The 21,415-nt window shown below is 42.9% G+C and overlaps 2 protein-coding genes across 3 annotated transcripts in view; one reads left to right on the forward strand and one right to left on the reverse strand.

Moving 5' to 3' along the window:
* Window positions 1-17,577, reverse strand: part of ACOX3 (acyl-CoA oxidase 3, pristanoyl) — a 496,146-nt gene extending 478,569 nt beyond the window's left edge. The window contains exon 1 of the mRNA XM_069203423.1: window positions 17,444-17,577. The gene's annotated coding sequence lies outside the window, so the exon portion shown is untranslated. The remainder of the gene's footprint in view (window positions 1-17,443) is intronic.
* Window positions 17,578-17,967: 390 nt separating this feature from the next.
* Window positions 17,968-21,415, forward strand: part of TRMT44 (tRNA methyltransferase 44 homolog) — a 246,607-nt gene continuing 243,159 nt past the window's right edge. The window contains exon 1 of one of the 2 annotated variants that reach the window (XM_069203438.1): window positions 17,968-18,590. In XM_069203438.1, coding sequence (XP_069059539.1) covers window positions 18,263-18,590 — 328 coding nt within the window. In that variant the 5' untranslated portion in view covers window positions 17,968-18,262. The remainder of the gene's footprint in view (window positions 18,591-21,415) is intronic. The other variant, XM_069203431.1, reaches the window with a different exon arrangement.

The raw sequence follows: 21,415 nt of genomic DNA on the forward strand, positions 1-21,415 counted from the left end.
TTTGCCTCTCCTGCCCCACCTGTCAAGCCAGTGGTAAGACAGGTGGGCACCCAAAGGCCCCCCTCATTCCACTTCCAGTGGTGGGGGTGCCCTTTGAAAGAGTGGGTGTGGACATAGTTGGTCCACTGGAACCTCCCACAGCCTCAGGAAATATGTATATCCTGGTAGTAGTGGATCATGCTACCAGGTATCCTGAAGCTATTCCCCTTAGGTCGACTACTGCCCCTGCAGTAGCCAAGGCCCTCATTGGTATCTTTACCAGAGTGGGTTTCCCTAAGGAGGTGGTGTCTGACAGAGGTACCAACTTCATGTCAGCATACCTAAAGCACATGTGGAATGAGTGTGGAGTGACTTATAAATTCACTACACCTTACCATCCACAAACTAATGGCTTAGTTGAGAGATTCAACAAGACATTAAAAGGCATGATCATGGGGCTCCCAGAAAAACTCAAAAGGAGATGGGATGTCCTCCTGCCATGTCTGCTTTTCGCTTACAGGGAGGTACCACAGAAGGGAGTAGGGTTCTCACCCTTTGAACTTCTGTTTGGTCATCCTGTAAGGGGACCACTTGCCCTTGTTAAAGAAGGCTGGGAGAGACCTCTCCATGAGCCTAAACAGGACATAGTGGACTATGTACTTGGCCTTCGCTCTAGAATGGCAGAGTACATGGAAAAGGCAACCAAAAACCTTGAGGCCAGCCAACAGCTCCAGAAGTTTTGGTATGACCAAAAGGCTGCACTGGTTGAGTTCCAACCAGGGCAGAAAGTCTGGGTTCTGGAGCCTGTGGCTCCCAGGGCACTCCAGGACAAATGGAGTGGCCCTTACCCAGTACTAGAGAGGAAGAGTCAGGTCACCTACTTGGTGGACCTGGGCACAAGCAGGAGCCCCAAAAGGGTGATCCATGTAAACCGCCTTAAGCTCTTCCACGACAGAGCTGATGTCAATCTGTTGATGGTAACAGATGAGGATCAGGAGGCAGAGAGTGAACCTCTCCCTGATCTTCTGTCATCAGACCCAAAAGATGGTACAGTAGATGGAGTGATCTACTCAGACACCCTCTCTGGCCAACAGCAAGCTGATTGTAGGAGAGTCCTACAACAGTTTCCTGAACTCTTCTCCTTAACCCCTGGTCAGACACACCTGTGTACCCATGATGTGGACACAGGAGACAGCATGCCTGTCAAGAACAAAATCTTTAGACAGTCTGACCATGTTAAGGAAAGCATCAAGGTGGAAGTCCACAAGATGCTGGAATTGGGAGTCATTGAGCGCTCTGACAGCCCCTGGGCTAGCCCAGTGGTCTTAGTCCCCAAACCTCACACCACAGATGGAAAGAAAGAGATGAGGTTTTGTGTGGACTACAGAGGGCTCAATTCTGTCACCAAGACAGATGCTCATCCAATTCCAAGAGCTGATGAGCTCATTGATAAATTAGGTGCTGCCAAATTCCTAAGTACCTTTGACTTGACAGCAGGGTACTGGCAAATAAAAATGGCACCTGGAGCAAAAGAAAAGACAGCATTCTCCACACCTGATGGGCATTATCAGTTTACTGTTATGCCCTTTGGTTTAAAGAATGCCCCTGCCACCTTCCAAAGGTTGGTGAATCAAGTCCTTGCTGGCTTGGAGTCCTTTAGCACAGCTTATCTTGATGATATTGCTGTCTTTAGCTCCACCTGGCAGGATCACCTGGTCCACCTGAGGAAGGTTTTGAAGGCTCTGCAATCTGCAGGCCTCTCTATCAAGGCATCCAAATGCCAGATAGGGCAGGGAACTGTGGTTTACTTGGGACACCTTGTAGGTGGAGGCCAAGTTCAGCCACTCCAACCCAAGATCCAGACTATTCTGGACTGGGTAGCTCCAAAAACCCAGACTCAAGTCAGGGCATTCCTTGGCTTGACTGGGTACTACCGGAGGTTTGTGAAGGGATATGGATCCATTGTGACAGCCCTCACTGAGCTCACCTCCAAGAAAATGCCCAAGAAAGTGAACTGGACTGTGGACTGCCAACAGGCCTTTGACACCCTGAAACAGGCAATGTGCTCAGCACCAGTTCTCAAAGCTCCAGATTATTCTAAGCAGTTCATTGTGCAGACTGATGCCTCTGAACATGGGATAGGGGCAGTTTTGTCCCAAACAAATGATGATGGCCTTGACCAGCCTGTTGCTTTCATTAGCAGGAGGTTACTCCCCAGGGAGCAGCGTTGGAGTGCCATTGAGAGGGAGGCCTTTGCTGTGGTCTGGTCCCTGAAGAAGCTGAGACCATACCTCTTTGGGACTCACTTCCTAGTTCAAACTGACCACAGACCTCTCAAATGGCTGATGCAAATGAAAGGTGAAAATCCTAAACTGTTGAGGTGGTCCATCTCCCTACAGGGAATGGACTTTATAGTGGAACACAGACCTGGGACTGCCCATGCCAATGCAGATGGCCTTTCCAGGTTCTTCCACTTAGAAAATGAAGACTCTCTTGGGAAAGGTTAGTCTCATCCTCTTTCGTTTGGGGGGGGGTTGTGTAAGGAAATGCCTCCTTGGCATGGTTGCCCCCTGACTTTTTGCCTTTGCTGATGCTATGTTTACAATTGAAAGTGTGCTGAGGCCTGCTAACCAGGCCCCAGCACCAGTGTTCTTTCCCTAACCTGTACTTTTGTATCCGCAATTGGCAGACCCTGGCATCCAGATAAGTCCCTTGTAACTGGTACTTCTAGTACCAAGGGCCCTGATGCCAAGGAAGGTCTCTAAGGGCTGCAGCATGTCTTATGCCACCCTGGAGACCTCTCACTCAGCACAGACACACTGCTTACCAGCTTGTGTGTGCTAGTGAGGACAAAACGAGTAAGTCGACATGGCACTCCCCTCAGGGTGCCATGCCAGCCTCTCACTGCCTATGCAGTATAGGTAAGACACCCCTCTAGCAGGCCTTACAGCCCTAAGGCAGGGTGCACTATACCATAGGTGAGGGTACCAGTGCATGAGCATGGTACCCCTACAGTGTCTAAACAAAACCTTGGACATTGTAACTGCAGGGTAGCCATAAGAGTATATGGTCTGGGAGTCTGTCAAACACGAACTCCACAGCACCATAATGGCTACACTGAAAACTGGGAAGTTTGGTATCAAACTTCTCAGCACAATAAATGCACACTGATGCCAGTGTACATTTTATTGTAAAATACACCACAGAGGGCACCTTAGAGGTGCCCCCTGAAACTTAACCGACTATCTGTGTAGGCTGACTAGTTTTAGCAGCCTGCCACAAACCGAGACATGTTGCTGGCCCCATGGGGAGAGTGCCTTTGTCACTCTGAGGCCAGTAACAAAGCCTGCACTGGGTGGAGATGCTAACACCTCTCCCAGGCAGGAATTGTCACACCTGGCGGTGAGCCTCAAAGGCTCACCTCCTTTGTGCCAACCCAGCAGGACACTCCAGCTAGTGGAGTTGCCCGCCCCCTCCGGCCAGGCCCCACTTTTGGCGGCAAGGCCGGAGAAAATAATGAGAATAACAAGGAGGAGTCACTGGCCAGTCAGGACAGCCCCTAAGGTGTCCTGAGCTGAGGTGACTCTAACTTTTAGAAATCCTCCATCTTGCAGATGGAGGATTCCCCCAATAGGGTTAGGATTGTGACCCCCTCCCCTTGGGAGGAGGCACAAAGAGGGTGTACCCACCCTCAGGGCTAGTAGCCATTGGCTACTAACCCCCCAGACCTAAACACGCCCTTAAATTTAGTATTTAAGGGCTACCCTGAACCCTAGAAAATTAGATTCCTGCAACAAGAAGAAGGACTGCCCAGCTGAAAACCCCTGCAGCGGAAGACCAGAAGACGACAACTGCCTTGGCTCCAGAAACTCACCGGCCTGTCTCCTGCCTTCCAAAGATCCTGCTCCAGCGACGCCTTCCGAAGGGACCAGCGACCTCGACACCCTCTGAGGACTGCCCCTGCTTCGAAAAGACAAGAAACTCCCGAGGACAGCGGACCTGCTCCAAGAAAAGCTGCAACTTTGTTTCCAGCAGCTTTAAAGAACCCTGCAAGCTCCCCGCAAGAAGCGTGAGACTTGCAACACTGCACCCGGCGACCCCGACTCGACTGGTGGAGATCCGACGCCTCAGGAGGGACCCCAGGACTACTCTGATACTGTGAGTACCAAAACCTGTCCCCCCTGAGCCCCCACAGCGCCGCCTGCAGAGGGAATCCCGAGGCTTCCCCTGACCGCGACTCTTTGAACCTAAAGTCCCGACGCCTGGGAGAGACCCTGCACCCGCAGCCCCCAGGACCTGAAGGACCGGACTTTCACTGGAGAAGTGACCCCCAGGAGTCCCTCTCCCTTGCCCAAGTGGAGGTTTCCCCGAGGAATCCCCCCCTTGCCTGCCTGCAGCGCTGAAGAGATCCCGAGATCTCTCATAGACTAACATTGCGAACCCGACGCTTGTTTCTACACTGCACCCGGCCGCCCCCGCGCCGCTGAGGGTGAAATTTCTGTGTGGACTCGTGTCCCCCCCGGTGCCCTACAAAACCCCCCTGGTCTGCCCTCCGAAGACGCGGGTACTTACCTGCAAGCAGACCGGAACCGGGGCACCCCCTTCTCTCCATTCTAGCCTATGTGTTTTGGGCACCACTTTGAACTCTGCACCTGACCGGCCCTGAGCTGCTGGTGTGGTGACTTTGGGGTTGCTCTGAACCCCCAACGGTGGGCTACCTTGGACCAAGAACTGAACCCTGTAAGTGTCTTACTTACCTGGTAAACCTAATCAAAACTTACCTCCCCTAGGAACTGTGAAAATTGCACTAAGTGTCCACTTTTAAAACAGCTATTTGTCAATAACTTGAAAAGTATACATGCAATTTTGATGATTTGAAGTTCCTAAAGTACTTACCTGCAATACCTTTCGAATGAGATATTATATGTAGAATTTGAACCTGTGGTTCTTAAAATAAACTAAGAAAAGATATTTTTCTATATAAAAACCTATTGGCTGGATTTGTCTCTGAGTGTGTGTACCTCATTTATTGTCTATGTGCATGTACAACAAATGCTTAACACTACTCCTTGGATAAGCCTACTGCTCGACCACACTACCACAAAATAGAGCATTAGTATTATCTATTTTTACCACTATTTTACCTCTAAGGGGAACCCTTGGACTCTGTGCATGCTATTCCTCACTTTGAAATAGCACATACAGAGCCAACTTCCTACAGCTAGCATGAAGCGTTTAACAGTGATATTTATACTCATACATCAAAGGATACATAAAATGTGTAAATAATGATATATGTCATACAGATATTTTAAGGAGTTAATCAGTTTCCACACACCGGTTCCATTCCCAGCTTTGTCCTTGCCTCCCCTCTGCAGCTGCCTGACTCCCCACATTCTTGAGACCCTTCAAAGGATTACGTGGTTCAAAGGTATAGATATCAGCCTTTCCCTCCCCAAAATACCACAGCCGAGGTCAGTTAGTTATTTTTAACACACAATTATAATGAGTACAGTGCCCCAGTTAGGGAAAGAAACCAGCTGCAAGCCTATGGTGTGGAACCAGGCTTATTTTACTTAAACAAATATACATAAGATAACATATGTGATAGACAGTGCGTTCAGAGACAACAAAAGCTCAAACTTACACGTGTAAAAGAAACGAAGCAATTCAAAATGGATTCTAACATGTTATCCCCTAGAAGGATACAATACAGTGCTTGGTATAAATTACAAAGGACCAACTGTGAATGAATGAATGAAGCATAATTTGTATAGCGCGCAGCTGCTTCACCAGAAGCGTCTCAGCGCTCAAGGCTAGTAAAGTTAAAAGATTATCAGAGTTCTCTGAAGAGATGAGTTTTTAAGAAAGCTTTAAGCATTTTCAGTGTCCAGTTCTCTTAGTGCTTTAGAAAGCAGGTTCCAGTTTTTCCTGTGAAATAAACAAATGAGTGCATCCCCCTTCTCCTCTTGTATCTTCAGGATCCACACTAATTCCTGGTTGAAGGAACAACAAGTTCTGCTAGGAACATTCTGTTTAAATCTCCTTTGTAAATAGTGGGAACCAGAAAGATATAGGGCCCTGTAGGTAAAAGGGAGCGGCTTAAACAGTATCCTCTGTTTATACGGGGAGCCAATGTAAGGTCTTCAAGTTGATGAATAGAGGATTGTCTTTTAGAACACTTCAAAATAATATGAGCGGCAGAATTATGAACCAATTGCAATTAATCAAAAAGTTCTCTGGGAAATCCCAAATACCATTTCATTGCACAACCTAGTTAGGTTGTGATCATCGCATGGATTACTGTCTTGTGTGAGTGGTCTGGCAAGAATACTAGGATCTTCTTTAAAGATTTCAACAGGAAAAAATATGATGCTGTAATCTTTCTCACCTGAGGGCTGAAAGATAGCAGGTTGTCAAAATCGACACCAAAGGTTCCAAACCTCTTCTTTAGGAACTGGAGGGGGACAAGGCTGTCTGGCCACAAAGATATATCTGCAGGAGCGCGTGAGGCTATGAAAAACTATTTCAGATTTACTTGAATGTAGATTCAGGTAATTCTGTTTCGTCCATTTCGCAATGACAGCTGTACACTTTCCACCAGCTTGTTGTCCATTTGATGTAAGGAGAGCATCAACTGTGAATCATCAGCGTAAGAAACTAAATTAAAGCCCCAGTTCTCCACTAACTTGCCCAAAGGGGCAAGATAGATATTGAATAGAGAGGGGCTCAGGGCAGAACCTTGATGTACCCCACAACACATTTTGTTAAATTCCGAAACAAAATGGGAAAAGATGTACAGCACGTTCTCTGTCCAATAGAAAAGATTTGAGCCATTTTTTTGCCATCTTGTTAATGCCAGCAACTCTCAGCCAATCCAGCAGAATCACATGAGAGACAGTGTCGAACACAGCAAAGAGATACAGCAGAGAACTACTGCTTGTCTGCCTGAGTCTCGATCAATTTTGACAAATTCTGTCACTTCAAGCTACGCAACTTCCATACTGAATCCCTTATGAAAGCCAGATGGAGACGGGTGTAATGAGTCATTTGCTTCAATAAAGTGTGAAATCTGGCTGAGGCCTGTGTTTCACAGGTTTCCGTCATATCAAAATATCCTTTCATTTATTGATATAGCAATTTATGGCATTCCTTTTTCCACTTAAAAAAATGAAAGGCAAGGTCTCAGTTCCAGGCTTGCAACCTGCTAGCGTCAGGTTTCACATATCTTTGTAGCAGAAACATTAGTCTACTGAGCCATCTTAGTAAAAAAAAGACACAAAGACATATTGATCATGAATACAGCATGCACATATTATTTTGGCTAGGTATTCCAAGTACCTAACTCAGTGGTATTCATGGCATGGACCTTGAAAGAATTAAAGATTGAGTTGGCCCTTCAGGGATTGAAACTTGAGGCTTTAAGTTACAAACAGTTTTATGCAGTGGGTGCATTAGTCTATGAAGCGGTCTTACTGGAACTAAATCCCGTAGCTTGATGTTACACACAGTTCATTGTAGCAGTCTTTTAAAAAGATAGATTCTGTGCTTTACATGATGTAAATTGGATCTCTAGGGGGACTGCATTAACCCAGTCAACTTTCTCAGTAGGTGAGGGAACTATCACTACTTAGCAACTAATGTATACTCATTCCATCACGTTTGCTCACTGTGCCACTAGAGACATGGGCCAACCATGTGGATACTACCATTATTTCTGCTCCAGTAGGAAGAGTTTAGCGTCAACTGCCAGGACAGAGTTAGGCAAATATACGGATCTGGAGCTAACTGCACCCTGTGACTCAAACTGCATCTCATTGATGATGCCCGAAAAGGTTGGAATTGGTCGGGGTGCATGTGCTCCTATTCAGGTGAGAAATGATGGCCTAGTAATTCGGGTTGAGATGTGACACAGGGCCTAGTGGTTTGGCATGGAATGTCCCTCATTCGCCCTTGATTTGCACACAGAACATATTCACCCTCCCAGAGTTCCGGAGTCATCTTTAATATAATAAACATTGCTGTAGTGTGGTAAAATGAGAAAATTGTGAATTAATATTTAAGATCGGTATCACCCACCTCAAGGAATAATGGCCATACTGTGTGTGATTATGCAGGATAAAACATCAAATAAACATTTTATGACTATGAAGAAGCACTTTAGACCACGTAGCGAATGAGTAGGATGATAAACTTAAGAATTTAGTAGGCTATTTTACCTATAATCTGACTAGCTGTTTTGACATAGTTAAGTTTAATTGATTCTTGAATGCTGATAAAAAACTTTCTAGTTTGAAGTAGGAGAGGTTAATCTTACTCAGAAAGCCTCATCTCATTCTCCTACTTGTGTCTCCTACCTGAAGTTCGGAGGACATGGTCACATCCATGAAATTACAGTTTGATAAATCTATAACTGTGATCAATATGTTTTCTTCAAAAGTGGGGATGAAGCCCTTAAAATAAATGTTTGCTATCTATCAGGCTTAATGCGTTGCACTGGCCACATATTGGGCAGACGTCTGAGGTTTTATCAACCTAACAAACTTGCAGCTAGTTGAAAATGCACGCTTACAATAGTATCTTTAATTTCCAGTTATGTCTGTCATGAGGAGATGGGTTTCCGTTTTTCAGAAGATCTTATCAGGGTTCATCTGAGCTTACCATAGCATAAAATTTGAGCACAACTGAAGGCACTTCTGAATAGACTGATAATACATGATTGCATATATCTGGACTATGCTGAGAATATCCAATGGATTGGGAATAATAAGGCTTTCAGTAGCAGGTTAGGAAGAATGCAACTCTTCAGTAATCCAGCTTCCCTACATAAAGTAAGCAACATGGAAATAAAATCTGTCTCAACAAATTTGTTGGAGGAAGAAATACTCAACAAAGAATGAGGGAAGCTTAGTGTCTTATTTCATGAAATACTGATAATTGATCATGGTATTCAATTCTATTTGGTGCATGTGCACAATATGCAACATAGATTTGTTTTAACGGGGTTCAGATGAAACATTATCCATCACCTTGTGTCATTCCCAAAGGTGCACGATTGGTCTTCTGTACTTGATAAGCGCCCTTGTGATGGTGTTCCAGAACAATGCACATTGCACCTTCTACCTTTTTGTAATTTACATGACTTGCCTAGAAAACAAATGCTAATACCTATCTCACGAAAGCATAAATTCAGACAATGCAAGCTATCTCTGATTTCTCTCCAACAACTACATACCCTAGAAATCTATTTAGCTGTTACTTCATTTTTATGGCATGCTGTTTCTATAAGCAAGAAGCTTGGCGGGTAGTACATTGATGAAAAAATGTATTTAGTGACAACATTTTATGGAGCTATTTGCAATTGTGTAATTATGAAATATTTGTATATGTAATACCATTATGATATGTACTGATGGGCGGTGCTTTTATGGTTCTGTTAAAGAAATCGAATACAGCTTTTTTTAGTTGAATTTATATCCAATTTCCCACAAAATAAAGAATATTCCACCTGGCAAGATCTAACAAGAGTGGAGGTGAAATGGAAAACATCTACACAAAACTCATTACTGTAATAACCAAGGAATTCCAAGATCTCACAGTGGACATTACATTTAAACCTGCTTGGAAAACAAATAATAAAGTACTTGACTCCATGATTCCCTCCATTCTGAATGTAAAATGTCTTGTAACTGCCCCCTTGTTCTATTAAACATCTACACTAAATATTTAGCTGAGATGTTAAAAAAATGCTATTACGAAAATCAAGCAAAAATATAAAAAGGAAATGAAAAAACGATCTCTTTCAATCTTAATTTTGTTTGCAAGAAGAAGCTTACAGCCAATTAAGAAGCAGACTAAATACTTTTTCATTAATACCAGGAGAATGCTCTAAACAGATCTAGAAAGATGTTTAAAATCAAACACAGCAGACCCAAGACACAATGACACCAACTACAGATCCAGATTGTGAGAAACAAACCCAACACCTTACATACAAAAATCAGAATATCAGAAAATACACTGACCACCTCCTTTCTACGACCAGGAAAATGTCCTTCTGCCACATGGGAATGCTTCAGTCTTCTCTCAATGGAAAGGTTAAGAACTAATTTTATTCCTCAGACTTTTTGTCTCCATCATGGAAAATAACATGCAGATGCTTCCTGTCAATGCATCTTGACATCAACTCCTCCCTTGCTCAAGCTATTTTTCTAAACTCTCGATAAGTATATGTCCTACTGTTCCTTAAAAAAACGCTAAGTTCAACATTATAGATGACTCCTATTCAATGTTTAATAAAGGAAACATTGCATGCTGGTACTCCTTGACCTGTCAGCTGCCTTTGATACTATTGCCCACAACATCCTCTTCTATTAAATCATCTAAATCTCTTGGTTTCTGTTTGGATTGCCATCTCAATATTGACATGCACATTAATGAAACTGCGGTAAAGGCATGTTTGGTAACCCGCATTGAGAATGGAAACACTCTACTCGCCGCATTACGGAAAACTTGCCTTACCTACCTCAAAGCCATCCTCCACTCCTCAGCTAGTCTGGTCACAGGCACAAGAAAAACTGATGGAAAAACACCCGCCCTCGGATCTCTAAAAGGTCACACCTTTGAAGCTCACTCACACTACAAGACTTCAGGTCTGTTTATAAAGTTTGCATCTAAATTCCCCTCCATACCTCACTCAAAAACTAGAACTAGCTGAAAAAAATGGCCCTTAGAAGTTCAAACTCTCTCAACGCACAGCAATTAAACAATATGTTAATCCTCAAATGCACTTTCTCAGGGAATGCTCCTACAATATCGAATATGCTGCCCGAGGATACAAGACTTACCCCTTACTACCAATCTACGAACCCAAGCTTACAGGTCATTTATTGAATCTGGCCAAATGCATGTATGTATTCCTTTTAATTCAATTATATACATATTTGTTCACGCACTGAAAACCTTTTGTAAATATATGTAGATCAATGTTCTTGTCCCATTTTCCCATGCAATTCTATTTAGCCTTTTCGTCTGTTCTCTGATGTACTATGCCAATTGACTTTGTGTAAACCGCCCATGGTACAGAGTACTGTCACACTTACGGGATCTAGCAGCTCTATAATAAGAACTACAAATTTTATGACAAGACCGGTGGCTCCTATTATGCTTTTTCTTTTCTTTTAATTTAAACAGCAGCTGCAGTCAAGAAGCAAAAAACTACAGAACCCATAAGGCGAAACAACCATAGCCAATGGGAAACAAAGTGTAGTCTGACATAATGCACCAATCACCAACGAGCAGTCCCAATAATACCGATCTTGACTGAGAACAGCCGTCTTTTTTCTTGCTGCTCGCAGTCAAGATAAGTATTATTTTTTCTGCTTTACATGTGTATATTAGTTGCTAAGGCGGTATTGTGTTTGTATTTCATGCGTTTTGTACATAACACGTTTATTATCAATCCAGTCGGCTTGCAGCCGCATTGCTGCCTCGAGCGCCGCGCGCTATCCGCATATTTTACCGTTTTCTTCCCCTCAACGGGCAGTCGCCATTTTAACTGGCTGTTGAGGGGAAACGAGTTACCAGCAAATCCTTCTTTCAAGTTGCCGTGTGTTTTACCTTCTGCTTTTCGCTTCAAGCTTCCTGCAGCGTCCTGTGTGCTTCGTTTCCCCCGAGCTCCTCAGCTTTGTGTCTGGTGTGTTTCCCCACCCCTAGACGGAGCCTGGCCTTCTCCTTAACTTTCTGTGAGGAGATTAACCCCTTCCTCACCATTCACTTTCAATATCCTCCTGCATATCGTTTCCCTCTCACAATGGACAGTTCCCCTGTTTCCCAGTTTGTAAATGAGGAGGAGGAAGAAGTCATTAAAGATAATTTGAATGAATTCATTCAATTGTCGGTTGAGCAAGCTGTTTCAGCTTCATAGGAAAAATTATCAAAAAATATGGAGAATTCTGTTGTCAAGTTGGTTTCTAAAACCATGCTGGCCCAGTCTGTTGGGGATAGCAGAAAGCGTCCTGACCCTTCAAAAAATTCTAAAGCGACGCTATTGAGAGGTGAGAATTTCTCACACAGGACAGAGGATGTGGCTCCTCAAAGGCCTCCTTTAAAGGAGGGGTTATTATTATCTAGACCTACAAAAACATGCGTGGCCAAATCAAAACATATCTCCTCCCCTATTATTATCTCCAAGATACTTGACACAGATGATGAGATGCATGACCATCACTCGGATTCGGATAATTCCGATAAGGACAATGGAGATGTTTTCTCCCCTTCTCCTCCCAAAAGAGCCAAATCTGAAAACCAGGAACTTTCAGGGTCATGCAAAGTCATGGATGCACAAGGAGTTCCAATGTTTGACCCAAATAACATTCAACATCCGCATTCTACCGAGTGGGTTTCCTGCAGACCATATAGTGGAACACATAACGTCTAGATTGCGTACTCCTTTGGACAAACAAGTAAGGGCAAAACTTAAGTCAGAATGTCCCTGTCCAGCTTTACCTTCAAAAATAGCGACAACACCTACTATTGATACGTCCCTGATAACTTTCTTTACTAAGTTTGGTAAAGACCCTCGCAAAGGGGTAGATAAGGCTTGGTCTACCTGCCAAGACAAGCTTTTGGACATTGTGGGGCCCTTAACCCGTATTTTTGACATGGCTGAAACAGCCCGTTTAGAACACGCCACGGTTGGTCCAATGGATTTATCTTTGTGGGCTCAAAGGGCCTTATGTCTACTTGGGAATGCTAACTCTGCCATTAACCATGAACGCAGGACGGGACTCCTGCTGAAGCTTGACCCTAAGTTGGTAAACCTCGCCGTCTCAGACCCAGGCATTAAGGCTGAAGGTTCACTTTTTGGTGACTCTTACATTAAAGAGCTTAGCAAATATGTTGCAGCGTTTGCCCACTGGATAAGGCACAACAATTGTTGAAAAATATGTTTTTATCTCGGGTTTTCTCCAGGGCCGGCAGAGGCAGGAACCGCTTTGCCGGCCATGCCTATAACAACCAAGGTTCCCGCGGCTACTACAGTACCAACTCAACACCAGGAGTACAGGCCGCAATTTTATCCCCAAAGGAACAGCGGTTTCAGAAACAAAGGCAATCGCAATTCCAGGTTCTCATCACAACCCGGTAAGTCAACTTTCTTCTCTTCCTGTTGTAGGAGGTCGTATTTCTCTGCTCCTTCCAAAATGGCAAGATGTCACAGCAGATCCTTGGGTTTTAAACACAGTTCAGGGATATGCTATCAAGCTCTACTCAGAGCCTTTTCAATCAATTTTCCCCATCCTCCTCAGTTTTCTGGTCAAATGACAAACTTAATCACTTTAAAAATTCAATCTCTTCTGCAAAAACAGGCAATTGTCCCTTGTTTTCTAGACCCTGCGGGTTTCGTCAGCTCAGTTTTTCTAGTCCAAAAGAAGAACAAAAAGATGTGTCCCGTTATCAATCTAAAACAGTTCAACCAATTTGTTGAATATCGCAACTTCTAGATGGAAACTATTCTACATCTCAGGGATTCTTTGCTTCAAGGAGACTGGATGGTGCGGCTAGATCTACAGGATACGTACCTCACAGTTCCTATGCATCCAGATTCACAGAAATGTCTTCAATTCCAATGGCTCAATCAGACATTTCACTTCACTTCCCTACCTTTTGGTCTGTTGTCTGCTCCATGGTGCTTCACAAAACGAATGAAACCGGTAGTGGCCTTTCTCAGAGCTCGAGGGATCAGGCTGATCATTTACTTGGACGATATCCTTATCATGAACCAGAATCGTACGTTCCTTCTTACTCACATTCATCTACTTTGCATTCTTCTCTCAGATCTCGGTTTTATTATCAACTACGAAAAGTCTTCATTAATTCCAGCTCAAAAAATTGAAAAAAAATCAATATCGAGCTTTTAGGGTTTCTAGTGGATTCAATTTCAGCCACTCTTCTCCTTCCGTCAGCAAAAATAAAATCCAGCAAATCAGAAATCCTTCTGATCTTACGCAGTTCTCTTCTGTCCCTCAGATCCCTAGCAAGGATTGTAGGCCTCCTTTCCTCATCGAGCTAAGCCATTTTTCCAGGTCATTTACATTATCTGGCCCTGCAGAGGCTGAAAATTCATCATCTCCAAAAAGGTCTCATTACTCAGATACCATTGTGCTAGACCAGGACTTTCGATCAGAGCTCCAATGGTGGATAGACCATTTAGGTGCCTGGAACGGCATCAGCCCCAGATCTTGTATTAGAATCAGATGCAAGTCTGCTGGCTTGGGGAGCCCGTTGTGGTCCAATCTCAGCTGGAGGCACATAGTCTCTAGAGGAGTCAAGGTTGCACATCAACTGTTTAGAGATGCTTGCCGGCTCCTTTGCAATCAAAAGTCTTGCAAGAGACAGAGCTTGTTGTTCGGTTCTTCTCAGAATGGACAACATTTCTGCAGTTCGTTACATCAACCATCTGGGAGGCTCAAAGTCCAAACCTTTAGCAGAATCAGCGAAAGGGTTCTGGGAGTTTTGTCTTCAAAACTGAATTTCAGTCCAAGCAGAGTACCTACCAGGAAATCTCAATTCGGTAGCAGATTGGCATTCTCGCCATTTCCGAGACTCCAGCCATTGGAAGCTCCACACCGAGGTCTTCACAACTATACATCACAAATGGGGCCCCTTTCACATAGATCATTTTGCGTCCCATCTCAATACACAACTTCCACAGTTCTTCAGCTGGCGTCCGGATCCATTAGCACAAGCCTTCGGTTCTTTCTCTCAGGATTGGTCAACCTCCCTCAATTTTGCCTTCCCTCCTTTCATTATGATCTCCAGGTTGCTAGCTGAAGTGAGACACCAACAGGCCACGTTAGTCCCCATAGTTCCATTCTGGCATTCCCAGGTGTGGTTCCCCACTCTCCTGGAACTTTCAATAGATGCTCCTTTCCTAATTCCCTCCTTTCCAGATCGCTTGACCAACCCCCTCGGCCTCTGCCACAGTCTGATGCTACAGAATCTCCTCACCCTTTCGACCTGGAAAATATCAGGGAATTCCAATCTCTCCCACCTATTTTGACAGAAGCTTCAAACTTCATTGATCTGGCCCGGGCTCCAGGAATGAAAAAAGCGTATAGATCAGCTTGGTCTCTCTGGCATAGCTGGTGTGTGGGAAAACATGTTGATCCCTTTGCAACAGATATAACTTTATTGTCAATTTCTTTGCAGCAGAAGCCAGTAAAGGTAAGTTATTTTGTACTATTAACCTGTACAGATCTGCGATTTAATCTTCTCACACTTACATCAATGAAAAACCGGTTGGAGAACATCCGTTGGTCTGCAGTCTCTTAAAAGGAGTAAAATTTTCTAATCCTCCGAAACCCAAATAGAGGTCTTTGTGGGATGTAAATGCGGTTTTAAACCTTTTTGTTTCCTGGCCAGACAATCCAATGCTTTCCTTGAAACAATTATCTGCTAAACGTACCATGTTATTATGCCTCGTTTCTTTCAAACGTTTATCTGATGTTAGAGCGTTAGATATTACGGCTCGTCATTTTAACCCAATAGGTGTTCCTTTTAATGTGCATAGACATACTAAAACTAGTCTTTCATCAGTTTTCTACCCCTTTTTCCCTGATCACCCTAAGTTATGTGTAGGCCAGTGCTTGAAAGTTTATGAACAGACAGCTGATTTGAGAAACACCTCTGCATCCCACCTCCTCATTTCCTTCAGGAAACCTTTTAATCCTGTGTCCTCTCCCACCTTGGCTCGTTTGGTCCGTTGGATCATGTCGCTTGCTGGTATAGATACCTCCGCTTTTGGTGCCCACTCAGCTAGAGGAGCTATGGCTTCTAGAGCTTTCTGGGCTGGCTTTTGTCTTGAGGACATTCTCAGATCGGCTGACTGGTCTAATGATAATGTTTTCAGAGTGTTTTATTGTAAGCCAATACAACATGCTTCATTAAATGTTATTGATTCGCTTTAAAATAGCATAATAGGAGCCTCCGGTCTTGTCATAAAATGTAAATTTTCCTAGTAATTTATGAACGAAAGTCTTAATTTTATTAAAGCCACGGAGGCGAGTATTATCCCGCCTCTACAAATTCTTATGTTTTGTTTTATTCCCTCCCTAACAGCATCTTCAACGCCTCAGCAGACCTCTTCTTAGAGATCCCTTCTTCAATCCTCGCCTTACAGGAGTATCGACCTCACCTACTCTCTGGAACATCCATCTTTCAGATCCACAGAGACTTCTGAATTTTGTTTCTGGACTTCTTTTGGTTCTACAGTAACTTTTATTGGTTCTCATGGTAATATGTATTTGTTGTACCATTATTCCGTTATTTGTTACTTATTGGTCTCGCACAAGAAAAGAGAGCTGTTCTCAGTCAAGATAGGTAATATTGGGACTGCTCGTTGGTTATTGGTGCATTATGTCAGACTACACTTTGTTTCCTATTTGCTACGGTTGTTTCGCCATATGGGTTCTGTAGATTTTTTCTTCTTGACTGCAGCTGCTGTTTCAATTAAAAGAAAAGAAAAAGCATAATACTCGCCTTTGTGTCTTTAATAAAATTAAGACTTTCCTTCATAAATTAATAGGAGAATCAACATTAACAAATTAATGCATTTGCACGTTAAAGCCCGAGAGTTCAAATCAGTGCAAAGTCCAAGAACTTATGTGGCGCTGAGTCGTCTACCTGAATCTCTGCACAAAATGTGAGTTCTGAAGGAAGGTCGGAGAAGGTAACAGAGGTCTTGCAAATAATAATGACTCACCATAAAAGGGGAAAGGATTACTCGTGTTGAATACGCTCCTGTTTTTTGCAAGAAAAAAACACAAAGGAAAACATAGCAAGAGTTCTACCTATGTCCCCAATAAATCACTCATACCAAACAAACATAAAACTCTCAAACCATAGTTTCTCTGTTGGCAGGCAGGAGTTTAAAAAAAAACCACTCTTTTGCTGCTTTCAAATCTACTTTGTCGGTGTTCTCATACGTTTCCAAGAACTAAGTAACCTTTGCCTCCAGATAGTAGAGATGGCACGGCAACGTCATCTTTAGGTGCAAAGTCAATTTTTACCATCACATCAACTACTTTGTAATATTTAAGGACAACAACTTAAGGAACCACAATTTTGTAACATAACTGCTTATAAGAAATTAGGGACTCGCTGGGAACTAGTCGACTAGTATCGACTTGTTAAATTCTGTTTTACGTTTGCAAACATTACATTTGGGTGGCTATTAATGACGTTGTAAACCGGGACAGTATGAACGTTTGTATCGCAAGGAATTCAGAATCACAAATATTTATGGACTGCAATATAGAAAATGAATATACGTAAGTAAATTTCCAGTTTAAGCTGCCACTGTACAAAGTGCAATCGCCTCGACAGGCTGGTGACAGGACTTTCCCAGGGCAATTACAACCTATTCTATAAAAGAAATTATGTGTACAAAAGATACGACTATTACCTTACACTCAAGCCGACGCCGCGTTGCTGAGCTGCCTGCACTGCAACTCCCTTGACAGCTTCAAGCACAGCTACATTCAATACAAGGTCCGCCAGTGTAGTGGCCCATTGATGAGCTAAACATAGACAACGGACTCAACACATGCCTATAATTCAGGAAGTAAACAGAGTAACATTAATGATAGGGACTAAGGAAGCTGTGTACTCAACATTACGTTGCGAGAATTTTTCAGTAATTACAGCCCTTGATAAATCTGTAGATGAAAGACGTCATTAAATATTAGACAAATGAAGAAAAGTATACATGGTTTTTAATTAAAAAGGTGACTGTTTACGCCAAAAAGAACACGCTATTTTATTTTTTTAATTCACATAGAAGTAGAAAGGACAAACTTTACTGTTTGTTTCTTTCTAAAGAGCAGTTTTTCCCGTCACTACGATCAGGTGAGACACATTTCACACCGCCCAAGATGGCTTCAACATTCAAAGAGTTACGAGGCAAAATTTCAGCACTTGTCCCTTTTTAGTTTCCATTCATATTCCAAAAAAGTCGAGCGCAATTGAAAAGGCTGGTATGAAATAATCTGCCCAAAGAGATACGGAAGACTAAGTTGTTTCTTGGTTCGACGGGAAATGTATGCGTTCATCTCACCTGCTCAATATTAGTACGGTTTGTCTATACAACACACAGACCAAAAACGTAGCCTGGTTCTAAGATGTCTGCTTTTGTGATAGGTTGTTGAAATACATTTTTATTTGCACGCCTGTATCTGAACGACAATACTCTTGACGCCGCTGGACTTGAGTTGTGAAGAAAAGGATGGTGATTCTAGGGCAGTGCTCGGTGAGCGGAAGTCTCTCGGTGCTACCCGCTGGCTTTTGGGCTGCAGTGGATGTGTGGGTACAGAAGCCACAAGTGGTGAACAGGAGGCTGTGTGGCTCCCAGAGCCATCAGGATGCAGATAGCGACCCCCTGTTGGCCTCGTTAAGGAAGGATCTCTGCCAGGCGTGGGGCAGCGAGGAGGACGTGGAAATTCTCCACAGCATTGCTGAGCAGGGTGATCTTGCGGAAGTGCTGCTGAGGACTCTTATCCCAAAGGCAAACCCACACTACTCTTCAGAGCCCAGCAGTGAGCTGGTAATTAAAGGTATCTTGTATGAAGCAAACATGTGTCCTGCATTTTTTGCAGTTGTTATTCACAACATTTGTAAATTTAAATGTGCCAGATGATACAGTAGCAGTGTTAGCGCGTCTGACCTTATTTGGCTTCTTATCTTTAATTTATAAGGGGACATGTTAGAGGTTTGATGGACCTTTTGACTGCGCTTAGAGTAAATCCCACAATGGGACTCAATTTCAATACCAATCAATAACAATATCAATCAGTAGAATCAGTCATCTTTGGAGTCAGTAATTTCCACGCACCATGACCCCTTTGGCCGTGAATAACCACACCTTTATGAAAAAAGTAGAAGGTTTATTTCCCTACATTAACAATGCTAATATCACAGAACTTAGTCTCCAAATCTGTATGATACACATACATAAACAACACTAGTTGCCCAAATCTTCTAAAGAATCTCAATTTAAATAAGGCATGCATGGTTACGCATTCTAGGATTACAGTACAAATCGTTAACAAGAATAACTGCACAATAGAAATAGCATACATTTAGATTCAGCAAAGAACCTACATCAACTGTTGTTAATAATTAGCAAACATTTCTGTGAGTCTCCTAGTTAACCTTGTGATTAGAATAGCATGTTTTTGCTTCATGCAAAACAATTTAGTCAACACAAATTTGGAAAAACATCTAGCTATGGCCCTATAGAAATTAGCAGTTGGTACCTAGGAAGCAAAAGACAAATTACATCAAACAATAACATTTGATTAGTACCTCTTCTCGGTATGGATCAGCAAGCTGCGACTGTCTTCTTCAATTGGTCATCTGTTCGGTCAGCATCAGCATTGGACCATGAAAGGAAACAGTTCAGAACAGGGGGCTCTAAGCTATCCGAACCATTGGTAAAGCATAGTCTAAGGATCAGCATTCAGCATCATAAGTCTAAGCAATAAAGTTAAAGCTAGAATTCTCTAAGTAGCGGAATCAAGGCGAGTACACCTTATTGGTGAAGAAGGAAAACGGGAAAAAGCCTCAAAGATGAGGATAATCGGAATAGCGCACTTCCCTCTGTGCAGTCGGGCTAAGTTAAAATCCTCTAAAACTCTTCACACGTTGCCATTGGTCAAAGGATCGTACATTTACATTTAGTCCAATGAAAGTAGAACTTCAAATCTAGGATATAACTAAACTGTCTTTCACATGTCGATGATTGGCTCCTCTTCTCCTCTTCCCATCGTCGGACTCGTCAGGTAACAATCTTGTAACTCTCTGTCCTTCAGTCAGTGCATCCATTGTTAGCTCTTGGGAACATCACTTTCACACACACTAAACTTTACATTGTAACAATAGCTAATACAGCATATTCTAGCAAGCAGTTCTCATGGGAAAAGAAAGCATTTACTAGAGTTTGGTCAACACAGCGAAACAATACAAGTATTCAGTTCTCTAAACAGCCATTTTATGTGAATTATTTAAGCAGTGCAACTAGGCTCAAGACCTCACTAACTTAAGGCCTACAATTAATAAAGCAAATACATAATACGTAATCATTAATATAACTTACTACTACATTAATCTAGAGATGAGCACGTCATTTCATGTGAATAAGCAATTATTAAGGATACTTTGTGATACTTGAAGGCCACTCAGGTAGGCACATTTTCCAAGTCGTGCATTATTTTCTATACTAAGTCAAATTCTATGCAGATCCAACACTCAGAATACATGAATATTTATTAGTAAACATTCAGCGTTCACAGTAGCAAGTTCCTCACTTTAGCATGCAAGATCCACCCACAAGGTCTATGGTTTTCACTGGTTACCGCATCTAATGTCCGCAGTAAAACGATGCCAAACAACACATGACACAAAAACGTAATTGTTTCTAGTATAAGGTAGTAGAGAATAAAATTAGCTACCAATTGATGCTTCAAGGGGTGCGTTGAGATTGTTATGCTCATTGGAAATACCCAATATTGAGGAGCTGGTGATTCACCTACGAGAATAAATTATTGTATTCCAATAAACCCCCCTTACTAATTCCTTTTTTTAGTACGCTAAAATCCATAAACTGAAATTAAAACATTAAGGAGTGTCATAATGAGGCAAGTAACTCATGGGTTGCAGATGCATTACGCCACAATCAACATGATCCACCACATTTCTAGGTTCATCAACTCTTTCACTGCTTCAATAGAGTTAAAATGGTCTACCTTTTGGCAACCTACTTTGGGCACAAGAGTGCAGATAAGAAGACTGGGAACTCTCCTTGGGCCAGGTCATTGATTGGAAATAATTTACTCTTTGTTGATGAATGAGAGTTTACCCCTTGTGCCTTTCTACTGGGCCCCTTATGTCTCGGTGCATGTGTTCTGATGCTAACTCCAGTCACTTACTTCTTAATTCAAGCCCGGTTGTGAACACTAGGACTGGGGAACAACATAGCTAAGCGTAGAGGAAAACAAACTGCTAATGCACATAATTCACAAAAGAAGAAAAGAGCCAGAATTCTGCCTCAGCTAATTGCAATGACTGAAGTACTTGCTCTGAGTAGGGTACAAAGAAGTCTACATTGTTAGTGGGAAACATACTGTAGGGAAGCTGCACCATCTACTAGACGAATGCAGCAGAACGTGAGGCCTGAGGCAACAGGCCCATGTAGGGTCTGGCAAGTTCTGACAGAAACAGGATCATGATTCACACTGATGTACATTGTAGACTACCTTTTTACAAAAGGAGCATCCAGATAATGAGTTGACTATGACCATTGATAGGCTAGGAATTAAATGGCAGAGATAATAACGGACGGGGGCACTGTATCCTCATGTTATGCGAGCTGCAATCAGAC

Source organism: Pleurodeles waltl, chromosome 1_2 (assembly GCF_031143425.1).
Source record: "Pleurodeles waltl isolate 20211129_DDA chromosome 1_2, aPleWal1.hap1.20221129, whole genome shotgun sequence".
Classification (NCBI taxonomy): Eukaryota; Metazoa; Chordata; class Amphibia; order Caudata; family Salamandridae; genus Pleurodeles; species Pleurodeles waltl.